Source organism: Melampsora larici-populina (genome assembly GCF_000204055.1).
Source record: "Melampsora larici-populina 98AG31 unplaced genomic scaffold MELLAscaffold_63, whole genome shotgun sequence".
Taxonomy (NCBI): domain Eukaryota; kingdom Fungi; phylum Basidiomycota; class Pucciniomycetes; order Pucciniales; family Melampsoraceae; genus Melampsora; species Melampsora laricis-populina.
The window spans coordinates 158,912-181,822 of NW_006768827.1; the positions used below are offsets into that span (position 1 = coordinate 158,912).

Sequence of the window (22,911 nt, forward strand, 5' to 3'; positions counted from 1 at the left end):
TGGTCTCGGGACCTTGAAGAGCTATTGACACCCAATGGCATTAAGTGACTAGACTCTTGTTCCCACCCTTTATCTTTTTTTCTCAATTCTCAGTTTATGATATCTTCACCATTTTCTTACCTACACTCCCTTCTGTACTATTAGATGGTTTGATTGTAAGGCTAAAAGACCCAAAATGATAAAAAAACAAGATCTGATTGTATGTTTAGTGTTCCTTTTGTTATCGGTTTGGTTTTTTTTGTGGATGTGACTTTTGCACTTTTACTGTGTTCATATCATTAATTGTAAGCTTAGCAGGAGAAAGAAGAGAAACGTTGCTTCTATGAATCAATCCAATATTTATGTAATTCTTGTCTTCCTCTTTCCTCCCTCTCGTCTAGTTATCATCTTAGCTTCTTTTCCACTCTCTAGTCTCGTTGGTTTTTATTCAATTGTGGGATGTTTCATGACAACAATCAAGAAGACTAAGAGATATGTATATGACCAAGGAAATCTGAAATGTTAGCAATGTTGTCAAGTATATGTCAATCTATGATGACTAAAATCGTGTCTCTGTTGTCGAGCGATGATGATGAATATGAGTTTAAAACCAGAGTTTGATTGATGATCAATGTTTTGTGACAACTGAGTCATTCTCAGCACTATCTTCATCGTTTTACGACTTTTTTGTTACCACATGAAGGTTCGCGTGGGTTCTGCCACCAATCAAAAAGTTTTGGTGATTGAGAAGAATGAGATTGAGGTGTGTACCTTGAAGTTCCAGGCTGCAGCCCCAATGAGATTTGTTTCCTTTGATGTCAGGATCAAATTTTGACGCGCCTTGAGTAACGAGTTGTCACGTATGTGTAAGTGGTGTGTTGTATGGTCGTGTTGTGTGTTGTGTGCATTTCAGTGCACATTTTGTTTATTTTGAAAACCCTCTCTCTCAACCTCTTCCTTTCTCTTCCTTCTTTTCGTCACCTTCGAATCAGTCATCGACCTCATGGCCACCCACAACGAATCCGATCGAAGGTCTTCTAACGCTTCTCAAAATGTGACTCATTCTCGTTCCAATTCACTCGCTTCTCGTTTGGCATCTCGAAATCCACCTTCGACCGCTTTGGGAGGACCTCACAATCTACCAATCTCAATCCCAACTATGACAACGCCGATGGGAAAGAGTCTCAGCGCCGGTCCTGTGGCTTATCCTCCTAAGAACAATCTCGATACTATTCGCGGTCGTTTCGGTCTCACCGGTCCACCATCTAATCTGATCAAACGCGACCCTCAGAAACGATTCTCTTTTGCTGAGCCTTCTCCCGATAGCCCTCCGGCACCACCATATAGTGCATCAAGCCTTATGTCAACGAGCTCTACTGTCCTAGAGCGTAATTCATCTGCTCGTCGCCGTCGCCCACTATCCGCTCTCGAACCCTCTTCACTCAACTTCCACACGCTCGGATTAGATGAGCCCAAGTCGTACCACAGGCTCGGTCCTGTCTCTGAATACATTACTCCCGAATCTCTAGCGTAAATTTTCCACAGAAAGTCACCTTGTGCGCTTCGAAGCTGACAAATTATGCTCGATTCCATATTTTAGTTCTGGTCCAGCTCGTCGGCAACACTCGTCAAATCCACCTCATCCCGAAGCTGAGCAACTTATTCCACATGGGCAGGTAGAAGATGTAGTGGGACTTCAGGGCCGACTTAGGCTCACGCGTGAACTCACTCGCTCTCCGATCACCTCCAAGAACCCGGCTTATTCTACTACTACCAAATCTTCCCTGCCCAGTCTCAAGATGTTGGAGACTCAGCGGCATCTCCTTCAAGCGTATGAATATCTATGTCACGTTGGAGAGTTAGTGGTTATTGTTACATAAAGTCGGGATGGTATAAGCAGGAGCGCTGACTAATTTATCCACATGATCCTTTTTTTATAAAAGAGCCAAGCAATGGCTGGAGGCCGTATTAGCAATGCCCTCCATTGAAGCAGAGATTCCCCCGGCAAGTATCCAACTCGTCCCTTCGGGTACATTTTCTGAAGCTAGCCTCGAGAGGCTTTCAGTCACGGAGCTTGAACAAACCCTTCGAGACGGCGTTATCTTAGCTCGACTTGCACGTCGATTCCTTGGACATCAAGCCGTTCCCAGGATTTTCATAAACCCCAAACTTCAATATCGACATTCCGACAACATCAATTATTTCTTCAGGTTCGTCCGTCACGTCGGTTTACCCGAGGTCAGTCCCATCACATGAAGGACTTTTGTCTTGTGTCATCGGTTTGCAAATTATCAATCTGATATCTGCCGTGATCTTTTGAAGCTTTTTATCTTTGAATTAGTGGACCTCTACAATGCGAAAAACTTACCAAAGGTTATATATTGTATCCATGTCTTGTCGTGAGCTTTCCATTTGCCGCGCATTTTACTTTGGATTTCTCAATACTAGACTATATTGCAAAATAATTCCGTATCGCACATCAACCTAACATTTGATAAATTTTCTTTAGTCATTTATTAGCCAAACGAGGAATGGCCGCCCGCATTGCCAACTTGGTGGGCAAATTAGAATTCTCCAGTAAGTATGCTCTTTTTTGTCCCTCTGTGTCTTGTGCTTCTGATTTGACGATGTGGCCATGTGTGATTGATCGATTTTCCAAGACGATCAACTCGAACAGACCAATGCCGGTTTGGTTGGAAAGTCGATGCCAAACTTTGGCAACATCAATAAAGAACTAGCGAAAGAAATTAACGAGGAGCCTGAAGTTGAACTCGAATCTGAGTCAGAACGTGAGCCGTCTCGCTTTTCTATGGGCGTTCTGATTTAACCACGTGACAATCATCATCAAGACTGACAAAAAGGACATCGATAGGGCAAGACAGGGAATTGCTGGAACTCGAGCCAGAGATCACTTGTCTTCAGGCACAGTGCCGTGCACACCTTGCTCGGGCTCGTTATGAAAACCTTCAATCATCTCTTCATCAAAATATCTCGATCACTATCGCCCTTCAAGCTGTCATTCGTACACATCTTCATCAGTGTGCCTATCAGCAGCTTGCTTCTCATCCGTCTTTCCATGATCCTGCTATCTGTCAACTTCAGGCAGTCGCTCGAGGAGTGCTCTGTCGCCGGAAATGCAAGGCTGCACTTCGCTTACGTAAGGATCTAGACCGCTGGATGACGGTCATACAAGCGAAGGCTCGGGGACATCTCACTCGACAGCGGATCTCGAAAATGTCACATTTGCTCGAACGCCTCGATTTTCTCTGGACTGGACTTCAGGCTCACGCACGTGGTGCACTCGTCCGGGCGCGTCACCATCAACTTTGTGTTGCCGTCAATCGAGTCAGCTCTGAATTTGTCGGGCTGCAGGCTTTGGTCCGTGCCCGTGCAGTACGTCAGAATGTTCGCGAGCGTCAAAAACACCTCGAATCAAATGACACCTCCTCGTCTGTCGCAAGCCTGCAAGCAAGGATCCGTGGTCTTCTCAGTCGGAGACGCTTCTTTGAGCCTATACATCGTCTTGATCAGTATGAACACTCAATCATAGGCTTTCAGTCACACATACGAGCGAGGCTCGTCCAACTTAGCCTTGCAGACCGCGTCACTCATCTTTTAGCTGCCGAAGACGATTTTGTCGGTCTGCAAGCTATGGCCCGTGGTTTATTGAGTAGACGTGCTCTTCTTGGACTTGTTAAGGATCTACAGTCAGTTGAGGCCGAGGTAACTGGTTTTCAAGCTGTTTGTACCGCTGTACTTGTCAGACGTGCGCACGCCCAAAAGGCGAAAGCACTGCACAAGATGGAAGTAAGAAGAGGTGTTGGAGGTTTACAAGCTTTTGTGAGAGCTGGAATGGTTAGGAAGAAGATTGAAAATCAAAAGAAAGAATTGGATTTCGTCGCTCCTGATGTGGTTGGCATTCAAGCTCAGTGTAGAGGTGTCTTGGCTAGGGTCGAATGGGGTACTTGGTTTGAACACATTCGTAACAATGGGGCTGAGGGTGCGATCTATCTGCAAAGACTCGCACGGGGTTTGTTGGTCCGTCGTCAATTCTTTGAGCGACTGATGCATGTGAGCCATATCCTTTATTAATGACCATAGAGTTGGTCATAATATATCGACCGATGGCTACTTTGCTAATCTTTCATTTCCCCCAACGTAGTATCATGAGCATCTGCAGAAGGTAGTCAAAGTTCAGTCGGTCTTCCGGGCTCGTCAAGCCGCCACTCAATATAGACATCTACAACGTAATACGAATGTGCCTATGGCAGCCATTAAGGCATTCCTTCATCTACTGAATGATTCAGATGCAGATTACGAAGAAGAGATTACATTAGCCGGTCTCAGAGCAACAGCTGTACGAGCCATTCGTGAAAATCAAGAATTAGAATCGCATGTAGGAGAATTGGATACTAAGATTGCGTTATTAGTCAAAAATAAGATCTCACTTGATGAACTACAGAGAGTGAGAGGTGGGATGAATGGTAGAAGGAGAGAGATGGCAGGAAGGAATTCGGTTCTGGCTGCTGCTAACGATCCCTTCGCGGCTGTCAATCTCTTGGACAAACAGGCAAGGAGGAAATTGGAATGCTATCAACAATTTTTCTATTTGTTACAAACTAAACCAGAGTATCTGGCTAGGTTGTTGTATTTGATCAAAGGCTGTGAGGATAAAGTCATCAAGGTCGTCGAAGGGGTTGTCTTGACGCTGTTTGGCTATGCGCATATGAGACGTGAAGAATTTCTGTTATTGAAGTTATTCCAGGTATTTTTCTTCCGCTTTTGAAACTATCTCCCTTCTAGGGTATGGCATCACTGCATACTCATTCCATCTTGATCTCTTTCTATCGAAACACTATAGCGGTCGATACACGAAGAGCTGGCTGGTGTCAATAGTCTTTCCGAGTTTGTGATGGGTGACTTCATGTTTGTCAAACTGATGGTCCAGTATGGTAGAGGTAAAATTCGATCTTTCTGATTGCTCAGCGAACATTCAAGCTGACTTGTCGTACTTTATAGGAACGAAGGAGAGGAAATACTTGAAAGATTTGCTCAGCCCAGTGATTTGTGAAATTGTTAAAGACGATGAATTGAACGTAGAAACAGACCCGATCAAAGTTCAGCAAATTTATGAAGCTATCTCACATGTTCTAGTCGTCAGTAGTAGCTAAACTAAGTCTCTTGTGACGTATGTTAGATTTATAGGTCTGTCATTAATGAAGAAGAGACGCGAACAGGGATACAAAGCTCGAGGCCACTGAATGTGACATTCAATCAAGCTTTGGCCGATCAGGAAACATGTGCCCTGTTCATCAAACGTTGGTAGAGTGACTGCATGAACTTTGTTCCTGCTTGATACGTTATCCATATCTCGAACTGATCTTTACCTAATGTCTTGCTTGCCGTATCAATAGATCTTCAGTCGCTGAGGGCATTGACAGACAGATTTCTGTATGCAATCACGGAATCCACAAAACGGATGCCGTATGGTATCCGATACATTGCACGAGAAATTTTCAGAGGCTTGCAAGTAAAATTCGACTCTGAACCCGAAGAAGCGCTAGTGAAAGTGGTGCTTCATATGATTTACTACCGATACTTACAACCTGCCGTTGTGTAAGCTTTCATTTTCACGCATCTCATTTTTGAGAGACTAAGTCTGATCAGTGCCCGATTGTGTTAATTGGGGCAAGGTTATAGTGCACCAGAAACATATGATGTAGTCAATTCAGTCATTGGGCCATTAGCTCGAAAAAACTTGTCAGAAGTATCGAAGATGTTGAATCAGATTTCAGTTGGAAGATTGTTTTCGGATGAGAATCCTTACCTTGTGCCTCTGAATGAGTACGTGGTTCACGCCATGGAAAAATTCTCGAATTGGCTTTACGATAGTAAGTTTTATAATAATTTCTTCATACCATTGGCTTAATTTCTAATTTATCTCTGAACTTCACAGTGATCGAAGTTGAGGACGCAGAAGCTCATTTTGCAGTAGATGAGTATCTCGATCACACTGTCTCGACTAAACCGACAATTTATATCTCTCCCAACGAGATCTATGCTATGCATTCTTTGATCCTTGGGGATTTGGATAGGATTGTGAGTTGACTTCTAGGCTCTGACTTCTGTCGATTTACCTTGGACTCCCGTCGAAGATTTGCTTACTTGATGTGGCGTTATCCAGGCACCAGCCCCTGAAGATTCTTTGCGAGCGCTCTTAATCGAGTTGGGAGGTGCTCCGAGTGCCGCTTCAGCTGAATTGGATCAGGCTCGTGCTGCGGAGGTGAGGCCTCATTGACATTCGGAATCTATAGTTGTAATGTCTGATGTGATTGAAATTGTTTTGTGCATGTCTAGATCGCACTGAACCTCGAGAATAAATTGACGGTGAATCAAGGTGAGTAAATGAGATGAAGCCATGTTACCACAAGAGAAGTGATATCACTGACGCAATGTCTCTGCTAATAGATCCGGAAGCTGACATCAAAGCGCTTTGGGTCAAAACAAAACGATATGTGTTAGCAATGCTGAAAGTTCAACCTGGTACTACGCTCATGAATGCATTCCTTGAGCCGGTGAATGAGGAGCATGAGGATGAGTGGGCACGAATCGTCATGGAGGAAGTGGAGTGGGAAAAGAATACGAGAGGTAGAAGAGCTTCAAGAATGGTCGAAAGCAACCACCTTCGATCGCTTAATACTCTGGAGGATGTACATTCGTGAGTGAGATTCATAATTCGGGAGCATGCTAAGATCTATATTCTCATGGGTCGATTCATTTGTCATGTTTTCTTGCATAGACTCTCATTTCAGGAACTGAAAGCTAGAACACTGGAAAACGTATTGCAATTGGAGCAGCTGGGTAAGCTGTCGAGAGAGGACAACTACCAGGGAATCTTGGATTCTCTTGCAAAGGTATGACTTTGGTTACATCCCGTCTATCACATTGACATCATACAGCCATCGTCTTTGGAGTTATCTTTTTGGGTCATCATAGTATTAAGTCTCTCCCTCCTGGTTGAATAATAGGATATTCTACAACGCAATCGAAGGCGGATCCAACGTCGGGCCGATATGTCCATGATCACCAACACGCTTTCACACCTAGAGGAGAAGCAAAAGTATCTAGAGGAGCAAGAAGGCCAGTATAACTCTTATATATCGGATAGCATGGCAGGAATGCAGAAGAAGGGATCAAAGAAAAAGTTTGTGATGCCGTTCACACCTCAGTGGCATCATTTGAGATCGTTGGAGAAGAAGGGTGGAAGGAAACCTGCTTTTGGGTCATACAAGTATTCGGTTTGTTTTGAGTATCCTCACTTTCATCCATTGGCTCATGCTGATCATTGAAAGCGAGAACAGGCCCAGCGATTATACGAGAAGGGAATTTTACTATCCATTGATCAATTTTCGCCCAAGCAATTCGACAAGGTTTCATTGATCATCAGCTGTGATGAAGTGGGTGTATTTAAATTGGAAGCGCAATATTTAGATGAGCCTGTTCGAAATGGATCGGTACAACTAAGGATGGAAGACTTGTTGGAAGATCAATTCTCAGGGAAACAAAGTGTCAAATTGGAGGTTGCAAAATTGAATTTGAATCTCCTGTTATATTTGATCAAGTTGAGCATTTTCACTAGCCTTTCTTTCAAAGCTGATGAGGTTTGCTGACGATGAAGCTGTCTTTTGTGTGACTGTTCTGTTTTGATAGTAAAAAGTTTGTCACCGCTTTCCCTGAATTCCCTTCGTTGAAGTCATTGAATACTAACCCAATCCTTGTGCGGTGTTGCGTACCTGTAGGTTTTATGTACAATGAATGCTCCTATATACTTGATAAGCTATGCTATAATGTGTTTGGTACATAAGAGTGCCTGCAATTGGGTCGTCAGTGCCCTTTTTTCTTGATTCGGGCGCGTGTTTGTCTCTTCATTTGACAATCCTTGAGAAGCTTTCCATCCAAATTGGATGTTAGTCAAAAGAACATTTTTTTCTTGCTATCAAGCAGTCGAATTCAGTCAACACTCTCTGAGATGAATTTTCTATTCTATGTAATCATGTTATCCATTTCAACTTGTATCAAACACTACATCAACTAAACACGATGAATTTGTGACATTAGTTTCAAAGATCCTTTTCGTATCTTGTGATTTGTTAATTTGCTGTAAACTTTGGCAGTCTTTATTGTTTGGTTTTTCCTAGTCTTACATTCTTTGCATTCCTCATAGTACTATACACAATTTATTTGGAACCATCATTTTTGATGGTTGACCTATCTCAAGAGATGCAGTACAATACATACATCTGAGTCAATCAGGCTATTCCCAGCTAGCAAGCTCGAGACCAAGAAATTGGATTAGTAGGGTTAACACTTCAACACAAAGTTTCAGCTGCTCATCAGCATGTTTATCAGCTGAAAACAAATCCCAAATATTTTGCCGTCTAGGCTTCCTCGAACTCCATACTTCTCACTTCAATCCTGACCATTTGAGTTGTAACGGCGCCCTACCTTGGTCTAGTGTTTCGGCGACTTGACCATTGGTCCATAGCTCCATCCTTTGATGCACTGTTTAATCACATACCTAGGGCAGAACTTGGTGGTGAGATGATTTAGTTGGGTCTTGTACTCAGTGTGGATGCGTTTGATCCATATTTGTGACTACCAAGCTTTAGCAACTAGCAGCAGTGTGTTCACGAAACCTGATGGGACTGGGGTGCGTTCATTGTAATTTGTGCCAGGGGCCGGGCTCCGACGTGCGTTTCAGTTTTCGAGGGCTTTGTTGAATGCTACGGGTTTTCATTGAGTTTCATTACGTTCATCTGCAGTGTTTTAGAGAGGATCGGGGATAAGTTCCACGAGTTCCGCCAGGATATCTCGATATTCCAGTTTCTGGTCTACCAAGAATTCGCCCTACAGTTGAGATGCCGTACAATTTTCGCTCGTCCTGGACTCCGTCACGGTTCTACGCCGGTGCAATGTTTCACCGGCCAAAGGCCATCAACCGGGATGGAGAGGCTCTGAGAGTTTTGAAGGGGTTATTGCACTAATTGGATGGTTTTGCATAGCGTTCTTAGCTGGGCACTTTGCACCTCTGCCATAAGTTATAACCTGATGCCACTTCGTAAGTGACAAGTCAAAACAGGCGATTCCGTAGTTCCCTATACTCAACAAAGTCATCTTTTGATTACGCAAACTTGCGCGCGAAACTATGTACGCTCATTATCTCATCTCAGTTGCCACGCACTGTTTGCCACATCGCAAATAACACATTTACTGTTATTCACTTCATCCGAACCCCGAAACTTACATAGGTCAAGGATTAGATAAATAAGTGGGTTCAGGTCTTAACATTAATAAAATAGGAATGTGCACGTGACTGATAAGGAATCACGAGTTAGTGATGAATGAGAGCGCTTTGGCTAGATATCACTAAGGAGTGATGAAGAAAAAGAAATGCACCTGATAAGGAATCACGAGTTAGTGATGAATGAGAGCGCTTTGGCTAGATATCACTAAGGAGTGATGAAGAAAAAGAAATGCACCTGTTGGAAGGTAGCACGAATAAGACACAAGAATGTTTGAGTGAGATTACTGAGCACGATACGCATTAGTAAAAGAGAGAAAACATATAACTACTAGCTAACCTGATAAGGAATCACGAGTTAGTGATGAATGAGAGCGCTTTGGCTAGATATCACTAAGGAGTGATGAAGAAAAAGAAATGCACCTGTTGGAAGGTAGCACGAATAAGACACAAGAATGTTTGAGTGAGGAAAAACAACATTTACACGCAAACAATAGTGCTCTTTATAGTGATAACTTTCCGATACATAGGTTACAATCTTTGATCAGGTTTGCGTCTCTCATGCGCTGCTTTGGGACAAGGATCAAACGTATATGATAATAAAGAGAAAAAGAAGAAATAGAAATAGAGATGAGAACAGAGACGTTTAGATACTAGGACCAATGCGGACAGGTTGCTACGTTGCTTGATCAGGATGTTGGCCATTGGAGTTATATCTCAATAAACATGTTGTTAGACTCGGATTGAAGGGAATCTTTGGAAGTATTCACATATATGGACATATCAATGAACCGCCCTTGGCTCCGTAGCACACTCTCCGTGGTTTCGTGTTTGATACCCGTGAGGCACTGTTAAAGTAATGCAAAAAAAAACAATCATCACGTATAGACTTACAAGTAGACTCGGTCGACGTTTCCGGTGGACGTGTGTGATCATGCCTCCTAGTCCACCTAGTCGCGAAGAGGTGAGTGAGCCAAGCGGCTGTTACTCACGGTATCAACCCTTATCAATCACTCCTTGCACAGTGGTCAACAGCCGAGTGTCGTACCAATTCATTGAGAATTCAATCTTCCATTTTTTCCCAACGCTTACTAACTAAAGTCACCTAGTTTAACTTTCTCCTGGATCCACGCAGGTAGCAAACTTAACAAAGTCCCTCGTTTTTTGAGCTATTCAAATTGGTTTCATTTTTACACTACAAGACATCGAGGTAAGTTGCGTGTCTCACTGACCCTGCCCGCCCCTGACCCATCATCCCATTCAAATCCCCACTACAACTGTCGTAGTGTGACGCTTTCATGGCGAAGCAGCTATGTAGGTCCCAGTGTTCGAGCGGACAAGGACGGGACACCATTGAGGCCCATTCGACCAGTGAAAGAGGCACATGTGGTTATAAAAGCCAAGCCTCACTTCAGTCAGGTTTTTCAATCATCCACCACATTGCTCCCTTTCATTCATCCTTGAATATATTTCTACATAACCTCCCCGCACGATATTCGCTCTTTCAAAATGCAGTTTGGTGTTATCTTTCTAGCCCTCTTCTTCCTCACCATCAGTCACGTTCAATGCGGTCCAGATGATGATATTAAGAATAGGAAGGTAGTCGCGATACCTTTCAAAAAGTTCTCAGATGGACAAACACGAATCCTCCTGGTGACAATGAAAGACAACGAGGACAAAGGGCCGATGTTTGTACGAGGACATGTCAAGGAACGCGAGGCGAGCAACACCTGGAACGCCGCGAACCGCGAAACGGAGGAAGAAAGTCAGTCAAGGGACATTCCAGCCTTTCAGAAACTAAACTTCGGAGCTTTACTTACGCGCAGTCCATTTCATCATCAGCCGGCTTTGAAAACAAGGTCGGCCATTCGGGCGAAACTTTCGTATCACAGCATCCCAAAAAACGCTTCGACATTACAATGCACCCTTATACTGTCGAAATCACTAGTGCGGTGTCTAAGGACACAGTAGACAAAGGAAAACGTAGATTTGAATGGGTCCTCCCATCCCAGGTGGAAGACCGCATATCAAAGGACGAAATGGTACAAGCCTGGGGTAAACTAAGATCCGTGTTCCACGTCTGATGAGAAATGTAGATGAAGTAAGTTTTAAATCGTCGCGGATCCTTGATTAAATATCAACTGATATGTGGTCGGCTGTAGCACAACTCTAGGTGGAAACCGGAACGGTCCTTTACGATTCGATCCTTTACTACCTACATATAACCTTTTATCAAAAGACAGACCTACTATTCAATCATTTAATTCATTCCTTTACTCCAAAAATCTATTGGTCTCCTGAATCTCCACGAGAGCATCAAATATCTTATATACAATTTGAAAATTATATAATACTGCCTCGTGCTCCCCCTCTGGTCTTCCATAAAACGCGCTCATTTGTGGGCCATGCTTCATTCCTTTGCTTCACTGAATTTCCATGAGAGCACCGAACATCTTATATGCAATTTGAAATTTATATAATACTGTCTCATACTCTCCCTCTTTTCTTAAAAGAACACGCTCATTTGTGGGCCAATCTGCTCCTCCGGAAAAATCTCGATGATTCATTTTCACCGATCTTGAAGTTGATTTTGTCAATGAGATACAATTTGTATGCCTTTGTTTGAAGTCGCAACTATAAGTCACATAGCCACAGACTTGTTATGAAAGCAAGATGGTCAGTATTATACTAAGATCATCAGGTATGCGCGCTGTCACATTGATCTCTATCAATTTGAAACAGGGTAGCACGGTCTTGGGGAATCGTGGCTTTCAATGCCGCCAGTTTCACTCCAACTAATCAACGGGATGGCCAATCCTGCCCTGGACAGCCATCATATTTCCAATCCTTACCAAATATGCCACTGGTTGAGAGCCATGTAAGAAAATTGAGGAGCAGTGAGATGAGGATCATGATGGAGGCAAGTTGAGATCTAGGCGAATGTCAAACAGTAATCTTGCCTGTCAAGGTGTCCCGGTCATTATGTCGACTTCGGTATGAGTTATGGATTGTACTTGACCATATCCTTCATCTTTATTTCTATGTTACACTCTTACCAACACGACAATTTAGAGTTTTGGATGCAAAAGATTGGTTCGAGGAAAACAAACTGAATAATTGTCTAATCAGGAAAATTTCAACTTGAAAAATAAAGACAACATCAAGTATAAGTCATTATCTACAAACTTATAAAAGTAATTGAGATTAGTGGCGTAGCTATATGATCACAGCACTGAGCAAGAAATGACAAAAAGAAAGCAAACATGAACAAATGTTGACAGGCTCTGCAAAGATAGTTGTTGATCAATAAATTTCAAATCCTTATCATTTCTCACTATTCATTTGAACGGCTGCCTCCTTGTCCCACTCCTGTTTGTCATCATCATAGTTGTAATCAAAATTGAAATGCATTTTAATTCCTTGTCCCCAATACAATACTTTCAATTCCTTGATCTCATCCATGCGAAGTCAAAAAAGCATCAACTCCGTCTCTCGCCACAGAGACCTATAGTGTTTTTCTCTGAGATAAGTAAGAAATGATTGAACTGTTCGTATCAACATCTCTCCTTCATGAGATAAGTGGGGGGACACTCGACTCCTTGGGGCTTCCTGTCAATCCGCTCCGACTTGCGCATCCGTCAAGCGACTTGCTTGCCGCTTATGTTTGACATTCGTGCTAGCAATGTGTACTTTTAGCACATGGTTGGACACAGGCTGGATGAAAAGGAATTTTTTTGCTGTGTCCAAGATTTCTCCGTCAGCTACACCACAAGGACACTTGGATGTCCAACGGATGTCCGAGTTTGCTTGGTGGGGGACGGACGTCCCCCCACAGCACACCGAGAAACGTCCGTCGGATTCCGACGTTCAGACACCTGAGCAGAGCCCATCGGGCTGCCCAGGACCCGCAAACGGACATCCATCTGACATCCCTCGAGGTTTGTCGTGAGGGTCAATGACTTCTCGATATTTCCCTGGACTTATGTAGGTTGTCCTGAAGAAAGCTACGGGTTGGTTTTCAGTTCGTTTATTTCAGATTTGTTTTGATCAACAACAGTGCATTTAAATTTCCTATTAAGCATTGTTATAAAGAAGATTTGTAATCTGAATGGCCAACTTTAATGAAATGATACAAACAAAAAGATGATAAAGACAATGAAGTGATAAAAGCAATGGAATAAGAGAAAAAATAAAACGATGAAATGATAAAAACAATGATATCTATCACTGAAGCTGATAAGAAGAATTGTCTTTTTCTCAATCATTGACTTGAATTGTAAGATTTGATGGATTCATCGTGTTCTGTAAATTGATCGATGACAAACTTTCATACCTTGTTTGGAATTCAAAGCAGACCAATTCCATTAACAACGACACCCAAGTAAGAAACAGCTGTAGATAGAAAAAGACTTACGATCAATCATTCTGGAGTTCATATCCATCATATGCCTATTGAAGCATTGAAAGAAACGTATTCATCTACATTAAAAGTTTCAAAAAAGTTTCAAAAAAGTTTCAAAAAAGTTTCCTCAAGGTTGGTTTATCGCCAATCAGTTGAAAGTCTTACTAAACAGAATTCAGAAATTGTTATGAAAAATGAATTGAGTGAAGGAAAGGTCGATGTTCCGATGCGATTGAAAATCAGATTAAGACTTTGGAGATTGGATTAGGTGTGAATGTAGTTGAAGAAAAAGAAAGGGGGAAGGGGATGTAGATCGAACGAGATCAAAGTGGAAGACGGAAACGAGAAGGAAGTGAGAGATGAAGGAGGATGAAGATTGCTTTGGTCAGGTCAAAGTGTCAAAGTCACCATGTGATGATGATGTCATTTGACCAAATCAGTTTTAAAATTTAACTGTCCTCCTCATCAAGGTCCTTTGCTGTGGTGCTAATTGGGCACCCAGTCTTGAGACTGCTGGTGGCTGTCCTGCTTCCATCATATGGCCAACAGACATTGGATTGCTAGCGGTTGTCTAGGGGTTGCTGTAAGGGTGTTCCATTGATTGGACATCCGTAGGTGATCCGAGCACAGTGTGCTCGAATCTCATCCTGGCGGGGACGACGCCAGAGCATCTTCAGGATGCGGCGGGGATATATTTGCATCCAGACGTCGAGCCAGCACCCCGTTAGTGGATGTCCGGTCGTGTCCCCAATTTGGGACATGCCCGATGCCCTGACGCAAATAAGTGTCTTTGTGGTGTACGCATACATTTTTCAACACGTCATAGCGAGCCAAACAGGACCCCGGAAAGCTCCCCTTGAACCTACCGATGTGTTTGGTATGATTTGAGTGGTCAAGATTTGGTCATGTTACTGACCAAACTGGTATGAAAATGGCTTGTCAGTCATTCATCTTACAGACGTGCCTGGTATGATTTTCAAAATCTCATCTTCATACCAACATTTTTGGCACTAAATGGCACCAAAACCTGTCTTTGTAGCCCGGGGCTCACTTTTGGTACTGAAATGTTACCGACCAATTTGGTATGAAAGCTCCGAAATTCCGGGATTTTTGGGTATGAAAATTCTCAAAATCCGGGTTTTACGTCGGTTGGTTCAGGGGGAGCTTTCCAGGGTCCTAGCCAAACCCAACCACGATTTCAGGGTCTACACTACCTCTCCCACTCGCGTATAGTGGAAAAGCGAAGGCCGAGCGAGAAAGCCGGCTGATCCAAGATTCGGTCATGCAGCCTGAATCCCGCCTGGGCTAGGTGAGACAATTGACAGACAGGCCCTTTTTTCAAAGCCCCAAGTTTTCAGATATAAACCGACGATACACTGATAAGAAAGTGAATGAACACCACAAATTCATCCAGGCCTTAGGCTTTACCTTCAAAAATGACCTCTTTATCAATTCCGCCTCAGCAGAATGACTGCGATATCATTCGACTTCGTCGAAAATTTCAAGAACATGATGGTCAGTAGATTCTTCTCCATCGCCGCTCTTCCCCATCTATCAGCTAAATTCCCAATCCCGCTCAACTGGTTGTCGTAATTCTGTCTACTAACTTGAAAAGCATTGGCTTCTCTCCTCCCGCCAAATTATACATATATGTACACACTGTGACTATACGCGCTGACCATACCGCGTATCTTTGCTCCTTTGAAGGCCCTTACTTGGGGAATATTCGACAATTTGCATCGGTTAATTCTGCATTACAAACAAAATGCTATCCTGATTTCTATAAGGTATATTTTTACTCGTGGTCATCATTTCATGGTTAAGTAATTGTTAGATTGACTTTTCTATTCAGGAGTTTGATTCGGGAAAATATACGATGGACACGCTGGATGATTGGAAGTTTGCATTCAACGAAATTCTGCAAAGACATTCAGATCATCTCAAAAAGCTCAGGTGCCGAATTCCTCAATCAGAGTTGGAGGAGGCTGATTATCCATGGGATCAAGAAGAATTGACTGATTCAGAATGGAATCAAGACTATGAATCGCGATCTAAAGTTTTACTCACATTCATACGATCTTGTCCTCATCTCAAAGATCTCGACATGGATCTGGATCCAACTCATTAACACACAAGGCTCTGGAACATCTGCTTCATCATACCTTTTGAAATCACCTGATGATAGCCCAATGCAAAACTTATCTGTTTCAACCATCTCGCGATTGACTTTGCTTACTCATCTTTTACTATCATCTCCTTTGACACGACGATACTACACAGAAACCTTCTTAGTAGACATGATCTCAAATATGTCTTTACTTCAAAGTTTCACTTGCTCAAGGATTCGTGCAATTCATCCCAAGCCTTTGAACGATCAAAAAGATGTACAAGATTGTCAATCTCCACTTGGAATCCATCTCGCTTCACTTACTCATCTTGTTGAATTGGACTTGGAAAGAGCGCAGTGTGTGGATGCCAGTTGGAGTTCCCTTCCTTGGAAAAGTTCATTAAAATCATTAGCATTGGAACATTGTGATCGAGTCACAGTACCAGCTTTGCATGCGTTCCTTAAGCGTTTCAAATCAACGCTAATCACACTTTCATTAGATAACGTTCCTTTCCACCACGACCACACTCAAAATCGCGATCTAATTCTTCAGGATTTATCAGAAAATGAATACCGATTTGAATTGCCTCAACTGATCAATTTAGAAGTCACAAGTCCTTCACACATACAACTTTTGAAAGCTTTTCAACCTTCACAGAACATTTCATTGATTTCATTAGGGAACACTCCAAAATTTCACGAAGCAAAACAACTAATAGAAGCTCAACTTTGGCCTAACTTGAGGAAGTTACAGATTATGGGTCAAGCAGATTACCTTAATCCTCAAGATAGTGAAGATCTTGACAATTTGTGTCAGGAATATGGTGTCAATTTGCAATTTGACGATGGTGAATTTGAGGGTACTGAGGACGTTGATGAGGGTGAAATTATGGAATATGTAATGGATCATGGGCTCAAATATGGCGAACAAGACAGACTGTGCGCTCCAATAGCTAGGATGGTTAGAAGATCGCAATGAGTAAAGTCAGATTTCGTTTCGATTTTTTGTAATGAAATGTGATTTTTCTCTCACTTGATAGAATTCAAAAATTGTCAGGATTTCTCCAAGTGCGACAACAAGAGACTGATCTAGCCGTTTGCTGATTTTGTGTCTTCAAAATTCATTTCCAGTCAACTCTTATTTTTCTATCAGGGAGTGTACCGCGATTCTGCTACACGACAAGAGACAAATGATGCCTGAGCTTCTCTGACCTTTCGGAAAGGTTCTGGCTACTGCAAAAAGATTGAAGAAACCAGGCAACTAGCGAATCAAGGGACTTTGTTTCACTTTGTAGCTTTGTTCCCCTAAGTCCTATAGTTCCCATGACTGTTTGATATCATTCCTTAACTACATTATTTGATAGCTTTCAACTAACAGTGAGCCATTCTTGAGACTGAGTCAAAACCTTCCTATTTTGTTCTCTATCATCACGACTTTCACAATCAGAAATGACTCCAAGTTTGATTTTCGACTTTAGGAAAACATTTCAACCATCTCATTAGATTTTACTCCATAATACGAGGCACGAGATTTACAACTAGTAATCACAGATCAACTTTGGCCTAACACCGCGGGAATTATTAAGTTCAAACCCCAATTGAGCAGAATTGTGGTGTCCAAGTCCGCAACTTGTCTCAATTGCGGATCTAGTTCATATTATGTTCACAATACGTTCACAAGTTTCCCTCGGGTTTTTCTGATAACCCTTTGTCATGAGACATACAAAGGCCCCTTTCAGACCGACAAGTGTCTTTCATAGTACATTCCATGTCCTCGCTATTTACGCTTGCCATAGACATGCCTTCAAGAATGTTTGGCAAATCCAGATTTGATGACTGTGGCATCCTTAAATCCAATGGAGTCAGGATGGCAAAGGAGCCTGACCCGTCCTTGGCCCGTCAGCCCACATGATTACAGCTTGAGGGCAACTTGTGAACGTATTGTGAACGTAATGTGAACTAGATCCGTGATTGAGACAAGTTGCGGACTTGGACACCGCAATTCTGCTCAATCGGGTTTTGAACTCAATAATTCCCACAGTGTAATCTGGATACGGTGGCCGTGGACAGACAAATCGGACAAAATGCAAAATTCACAAAAATAGTCATACAGCCCCGCTCAAAAGCTCTCCTCTGCCCCCCGAGCCGAGGTTACTAAGCCTGGCCTGCTGTGCTACAAGTCGGTGCATTATGGGAAATATGCTTTTTGTGCATTATGACCCATTTGGCAACTCGCGGTATAACAACCTGATGAAGTAGCATCTTGATCACTCGGGTCTCTTCCAGTAGTCTAATCTAACTCTAATAAAGCGAGTTCTCATCACTATGAGTCCAAGAGATACACAGTTGTCTTATGTTTCCGACTCTTGAGAGGTCCAAAGGCGGACAAGAAATGAACATCTTAGCATAAACCCGTGATGCCTAGCGAGTGGATGTTTTGAGTAACATTAGGACAATGACTCATTGTCAGAGAAACATGATCAAAGGGTCACCTTATATGGCACTCTTCATTTGACTGTAAGTGGAGTTGTCATTGAAGGAACATGGGCTTGAAAAATCATTCTAACATGGAGATATTGATTGATCTTGATAAATCCCCAAACAGAACAGATATTTTGTATTTATAAATTGAAAGTAATGGAGAGGATGATTCTTGAAGCTACAATACCAGAGTCATATTGACATCTGATTAGTTTGGCATGAGCACCTAAAACTACATTTTGGCGTAGTTGGCAAGTTGCGGCAAGGAAATCATCAACAAGCGTGACAGTCACCTAAACACAAACTAGACCCGACTTGAGCAACAAACCAGTAGGTGGGCGGGGAGCAATAGTCAGGGTCGGCAGATACCGAGCAAGGCTTTTGAGAGGGGCTGTATGACAATTTTTGCATAATCTCCACGGCCACCGTATCTGGAGCAGTTTCAAATTACAGATGGCACTGGTTACCTTGTGCCTGGAGATAGTAACACGTTAGAGGACATGTGTCAGGAATATGGAATTTGCATGTACTTTGATGATAGTGCTTGTGATGGTGTTGAGGTTGATGACACACAAATTGGGGAATGGGCAGACAAATGTGGGATTGGATCTGATGAATATTACAGAATTGCAGAATCCATAGGTTGATATGTAAGATGGCAGTGATGAGGAATTTGGTTTTGGATTCAGATTGTGGAACTTATGATTTGATGTTTTAAAATCAGATGTGATTTTTGTCATTCAAACATTAGTATAGAATTTGAAAACACCTGTTCTTGACTCAAAGGTTCACAAATCAACCAAGTAATTTTCTGTTTTTCCTATGAAGATTCATATGACTTCATTCCTTAGCTGTTTGGAGAGGGTGTAAGAGATGCTAAACTCTATCAAGATGAGCACATCACACAGTGACGTGAATTCAGCTCCAAGAGAAGCATCTGTTCAAAGGAACTGATTGATAGTTGGGATTGTTTGTGTGATGCCATATAGAAATTGTACTTTGGCAAAGACTTTTTCCACTTAAGTATGCTTGATATTCTCTTTAGTTCTTCAAATTAGAAGTTTCCCAACCAGAGACATAAATATGTCGTCTCTCTAGTTGATATGGGCCATCAACTGTGAAGGGATGTATCAGTGTGAAGTCACTGACTTACCCTAGAATGCTCTGTTTGTCCATGGCTGAGTTATCTGCGTGGAACATGTTGTTTATGCCCAAACTCATGACATTGATGGTCGTGTCTGAACGTTTTTAGTTGCTCATCATGCCAACGATCTTGTTTACACTCACCTCCTCAGCTGTCAGTACTCAGCCGCGCTGACCAGTCATTTTCTCTTCAGCATCAGCTTGCTTGATCGCAGTTGCAATCTCCTGGGAACTGCCTTCAAGTCATTTTGTATAAAGCTCTTGCCTATTGACTGTTGACCTTATCTAAAGGAATTTCTGATTCCTAATCAGATCAATCAACACACAATCAGTATAACAGTCTTAGGAGGATATAAGAAGTCCGGAGAAGTGATGTTAGACCGGATGTGTAGTTGATGAAAACTTTCTAAAAGATTGATGAGGAAGAAAGTTTTCACAGCAATGGAATCTGATATAGTAGTCTGTGTGATACAACATGTGGTTAGGTTAAAGCTTGTTGGAAAGGTTGTGAGTAACAAATTACACAAAGTACAAATTGTAAACATAAGAATAAATTTGGTATATGATTTGAAACAACAATTTGTTCCAACATTATCAGAAACCACTCTCATTGCTTAACCAATTACCCCAGTGTTGCGCATACCTTTCACTCAATCACAAATTATCATCAAACCAGTTGTTGACGTAGTTTTTTAATTCCAGATTCTTCACCTTCATGTATAAAATGACAATAGAGAGAAACAAATCAACTTTCAAGTCACTCCATTCACCAGAATCATCACCATCAAAATGCATACCCTTGAGAAAGGCTTCAAGTTCCACTTCAGTCTCATCTCCTCTATCATCTATGCCAACCAAGATCATAGAAATGATTGTCAACTGGATTTATCTTTCTGGAGAAACAGGTAAGTCTGACAGACATGACCGTAAAAATAGGAATCACAGTAAAGATAACGTTAGCAATATTGCTATCAATACCAAGACAAAGATGAAAATGCTTCTCATGACCTTCAGTGAATGAGGTGTCTGCAATAAATTGAGATATGTTCCAAAAGTCAGTCTGTCCTCACACCACCAACAAATTTACCTTGCATTTTTCAATCCAAGGTATCCTTGGATGCCAAACCTTGGACAGAAGCTTCCCGAGGTTTTGATCTGAGCTAATTTTCAGTGCAAGAGAATACCTTGGATAGAAACCTCGGACAAGGTCTGTCCAAGGATTGGCCTCCGATGATGCCTCAGATTTCTCAACCCAAGGCATCTATGTTGGCAGTGTCACTATTGATCACAGGAAATACATCAAATTATCTTGATACACTGACAAATTGCTTTCTAAAATTATTTTCAACAAGTAGAAAATGATTATAGCTTCTCTAATTCTGCATAAAACGCCACCTTTCACTTGCCCCTAATGATACTAACTATTTTTTCTCTTCTATAGGCAATGACTTGGTCCACCTTTGATTGCTTGCATTAGTCAATCACATGTATTATTGACTATGTTCTGCCTACCTCCATAAGGTCCGTTTCACATTGTACAAGGACTTGATTTGATCTGTTTTTGACAATACCATGAATGTTATCATGAGGTTGACTGTTCTTGATCATCCTGCTTCCAGTGCATTGTATTGATAGGTGCTACAGTCAAAAGTTTAACCAAACTACAGCCAATCGTTCAAAGACATTCACATCATGTAAGGTAGTTGTACTGGAGAGCTTCATATGAAGAACTTTACAATGAGGAACTCGTTGAAGGGAACCCAGACACCTGGGATGATAACACACAACTACAGTGGGATCCAAAGACTCAATCTGAACTCTTACTCAAGGTCTTACAAGCTTGCCCTTGACTCGCAGAACTTGATATTGATCTAGACCCTTTGATGCGGTGCTATGACCATAAGATGATTAATGAGTTCATCAAACCCATCACTCAAATTTCCTCCCTTGTCAAACTTACACTCACATCACCTGATGATCGACCTTATCTCAACAAAACTTTGGTGGCCAAGATCATTTCAAATCTCTATCAACTTTGTTCTTTCCAGTGTTCAAGGATCAGTGCAAGTGCTCCAAAGACTTTGAGCAACCAGCAACCCTGCCAATCACCACTTGGTCTTCAACTTGCTTCTCTTCCTTGTCTAACCAAGCTGACGCTTGAATTGGCAGATTGTTTTGATGTTAGTTGGACCTGGCTCTTATGGAAAAGCTCACTTGAAGAACTACATCTGTTTCATTGTGATCAAGTTTCAATAACTGTCCTGTACAGCTTCACCAAACTCTTTGCATGCACTTTAGTCACACTCAGATTGCATCATGTACCAGCACATTACACTGTATCTTTCAACAATGATTGTACCTTGCAGGATATCTTGAGCAGAAAACTTGTTGTCAAATTACCCAAGCTTAATAACTTATCTGTATCAAACGGTCTACCAGTCGGTTTCTTGAGAGCCTTTCACGTTTCAAAGAATCTATCCAAAATCAGCTTGCGTGAATACCCCAAATTACGTCAAACAGATGTGACGGCATGGCTCAAAGATAAAGTCTGGCCCAATCTTAAAGAGTTCAATATCTGTCATACAAATGGGTTTGGATCTATCCATACACTAACACAGTTGGCTGCGAAACATGGAGTCATGATGTGTCTCAACGGAAATACTGGTGAGCTGGATGACCACGGCAATGTGGATTCTCGTGAGGAAGGTCTTAGTGAAAGCAATGATGAGGATACTGGTAAGGGTGATTTGGAGATTCTCCATGAAATTAAGAACGAGAATACTGATGGGGTCAAGAACAAGAAACATGTCAATATCAAGCACGACAATCACGATGATGATACACCTGAACATATTCAAGATGTAATGGAAATGTGGACTCATGTTTCTGATTACAAAGAAGAGGTTGAAATTTCCGATCCACGCGGGAGGAATTCACACCTCTCAGACTCCATCTTGCTCAAGGGAAATGTAATCTAAATATAGCTTGGAGCTTGAGTGAGGTTTCTTTATACAAATCTTGGTATGGAAGCAGAAAGCAGATGATATGTGCTATGGACAGTTGTAGATTATATATATTGGAAACTAAATTATTGAGTGCTTCAGTTTTTTTGTAATGATGTTTTTATCTTGGGATTATCTTCTAGATTCTTTTTTTTGAAAATGTCTCTTTCCATACCTCTGATTAAATATTCTGTAATTTCTGAGTTATATCAACACTTTTGAAATTGCTTGTTCCCAACCTTGTGCATCACGCACCAGAGTAATGGGAGGTGTCAAGATGAAACAGCAATGAAATGAAAGTAGCCAAGATGATGACTAAATGAAATTCAATGATACATATACGTTCTGGAAGATTCTTTTGCAAATGTCCATAAGATGATCACATTTAATCTTACTCTTCATTTGAAGTATGGATAATTTACCTATACAAGCAAACAGACTGAACATAAACCATAACTTATCATGAAGCATTGGATGATTCTTGAGTCATCAAAAA

General features: G+C 41.9%; 3 protein-coding genes across 3 annotated transcripts; all 3 read left to right on the top strand.

The window, feature by feature from the left end:
- Positions 1-1,658: 1,658 nt before the first annotated feature.
- MELLADRAFT_50546 (uncharacterized protein) lies at positions 1,659-7,649 on the top strand (the record flags this gene model as incomplete). Its single annotated transcript, XM_007416673.1, has 21 exons — positions 1,659-1,837; positions 1,923-1,944; positions 2,035-2,217; positions 2,302-2,378; positions 2,489-2,556; positions 2,640-2,768; positions 2,852-2,994; positions 3,178-4,050; positions 4,142-4,744; positions 4,841-4,937; positions 4,999-5,096; positions 5,177-5,297; positions 5,394-5,595; positions 5,680-5,870; positions 5,936-6,078; positions 6,164-6,262; positions 6,337-6,376; positions 6,448-6,697; positions 6,779-6,893; positions 7,008-7,277; positions 7,341-7,649. 21 exons carry the CDS (start codon positions 1,779-1,781, stop codon positions 7,647-7,649), a joined length of 4,092 nt encoding a protein of 1,363 aa, XP_007416735.1.
- A 3,140-nt stretch (positions 7,650-10,789) lies between these two features.
- Positions 10,790-11,364, top strand: MELLADRAFT_68167 (uncharacterized protein; the record flags this gene model as incomplete). The annotated part of the gene is made up of 2 exons (XM_007416678.1): positions 10,790-11,045; positions 11,123-11,364. The coding sequence occupies 2 exons, from the start codon at positions 10,790-10,792 to the stop codon at positions 11,362-11,364; spliced, it is 498 nt and encodes a 165-aa protein (XP_007416740.1).
- Positions 11,365-20,260: 8,896 nt separating this feature from the next.
- MELLADRAFT_112236 (uncharacterized protein) lies at positions 20,261-22,391 on the top strand (the record flags this gene model as incomplete). Its single annotated transcript, XM_007416717.1, has 4 exons — positions 20,261-20,318; positions 20,855-20,865; positions 21,117-21,242; positions 21,462-22,391. 4 exons carry the CDS (start codon positions 20,261-20,263, stop codon positions 22,389-22,391), a joined length of 1,125 nt encoding a protein of 374 aa, XP_007416779.1.
- Between the last annotated feature and the right edge of the window lie 520 nt (positions 22,392-22,911).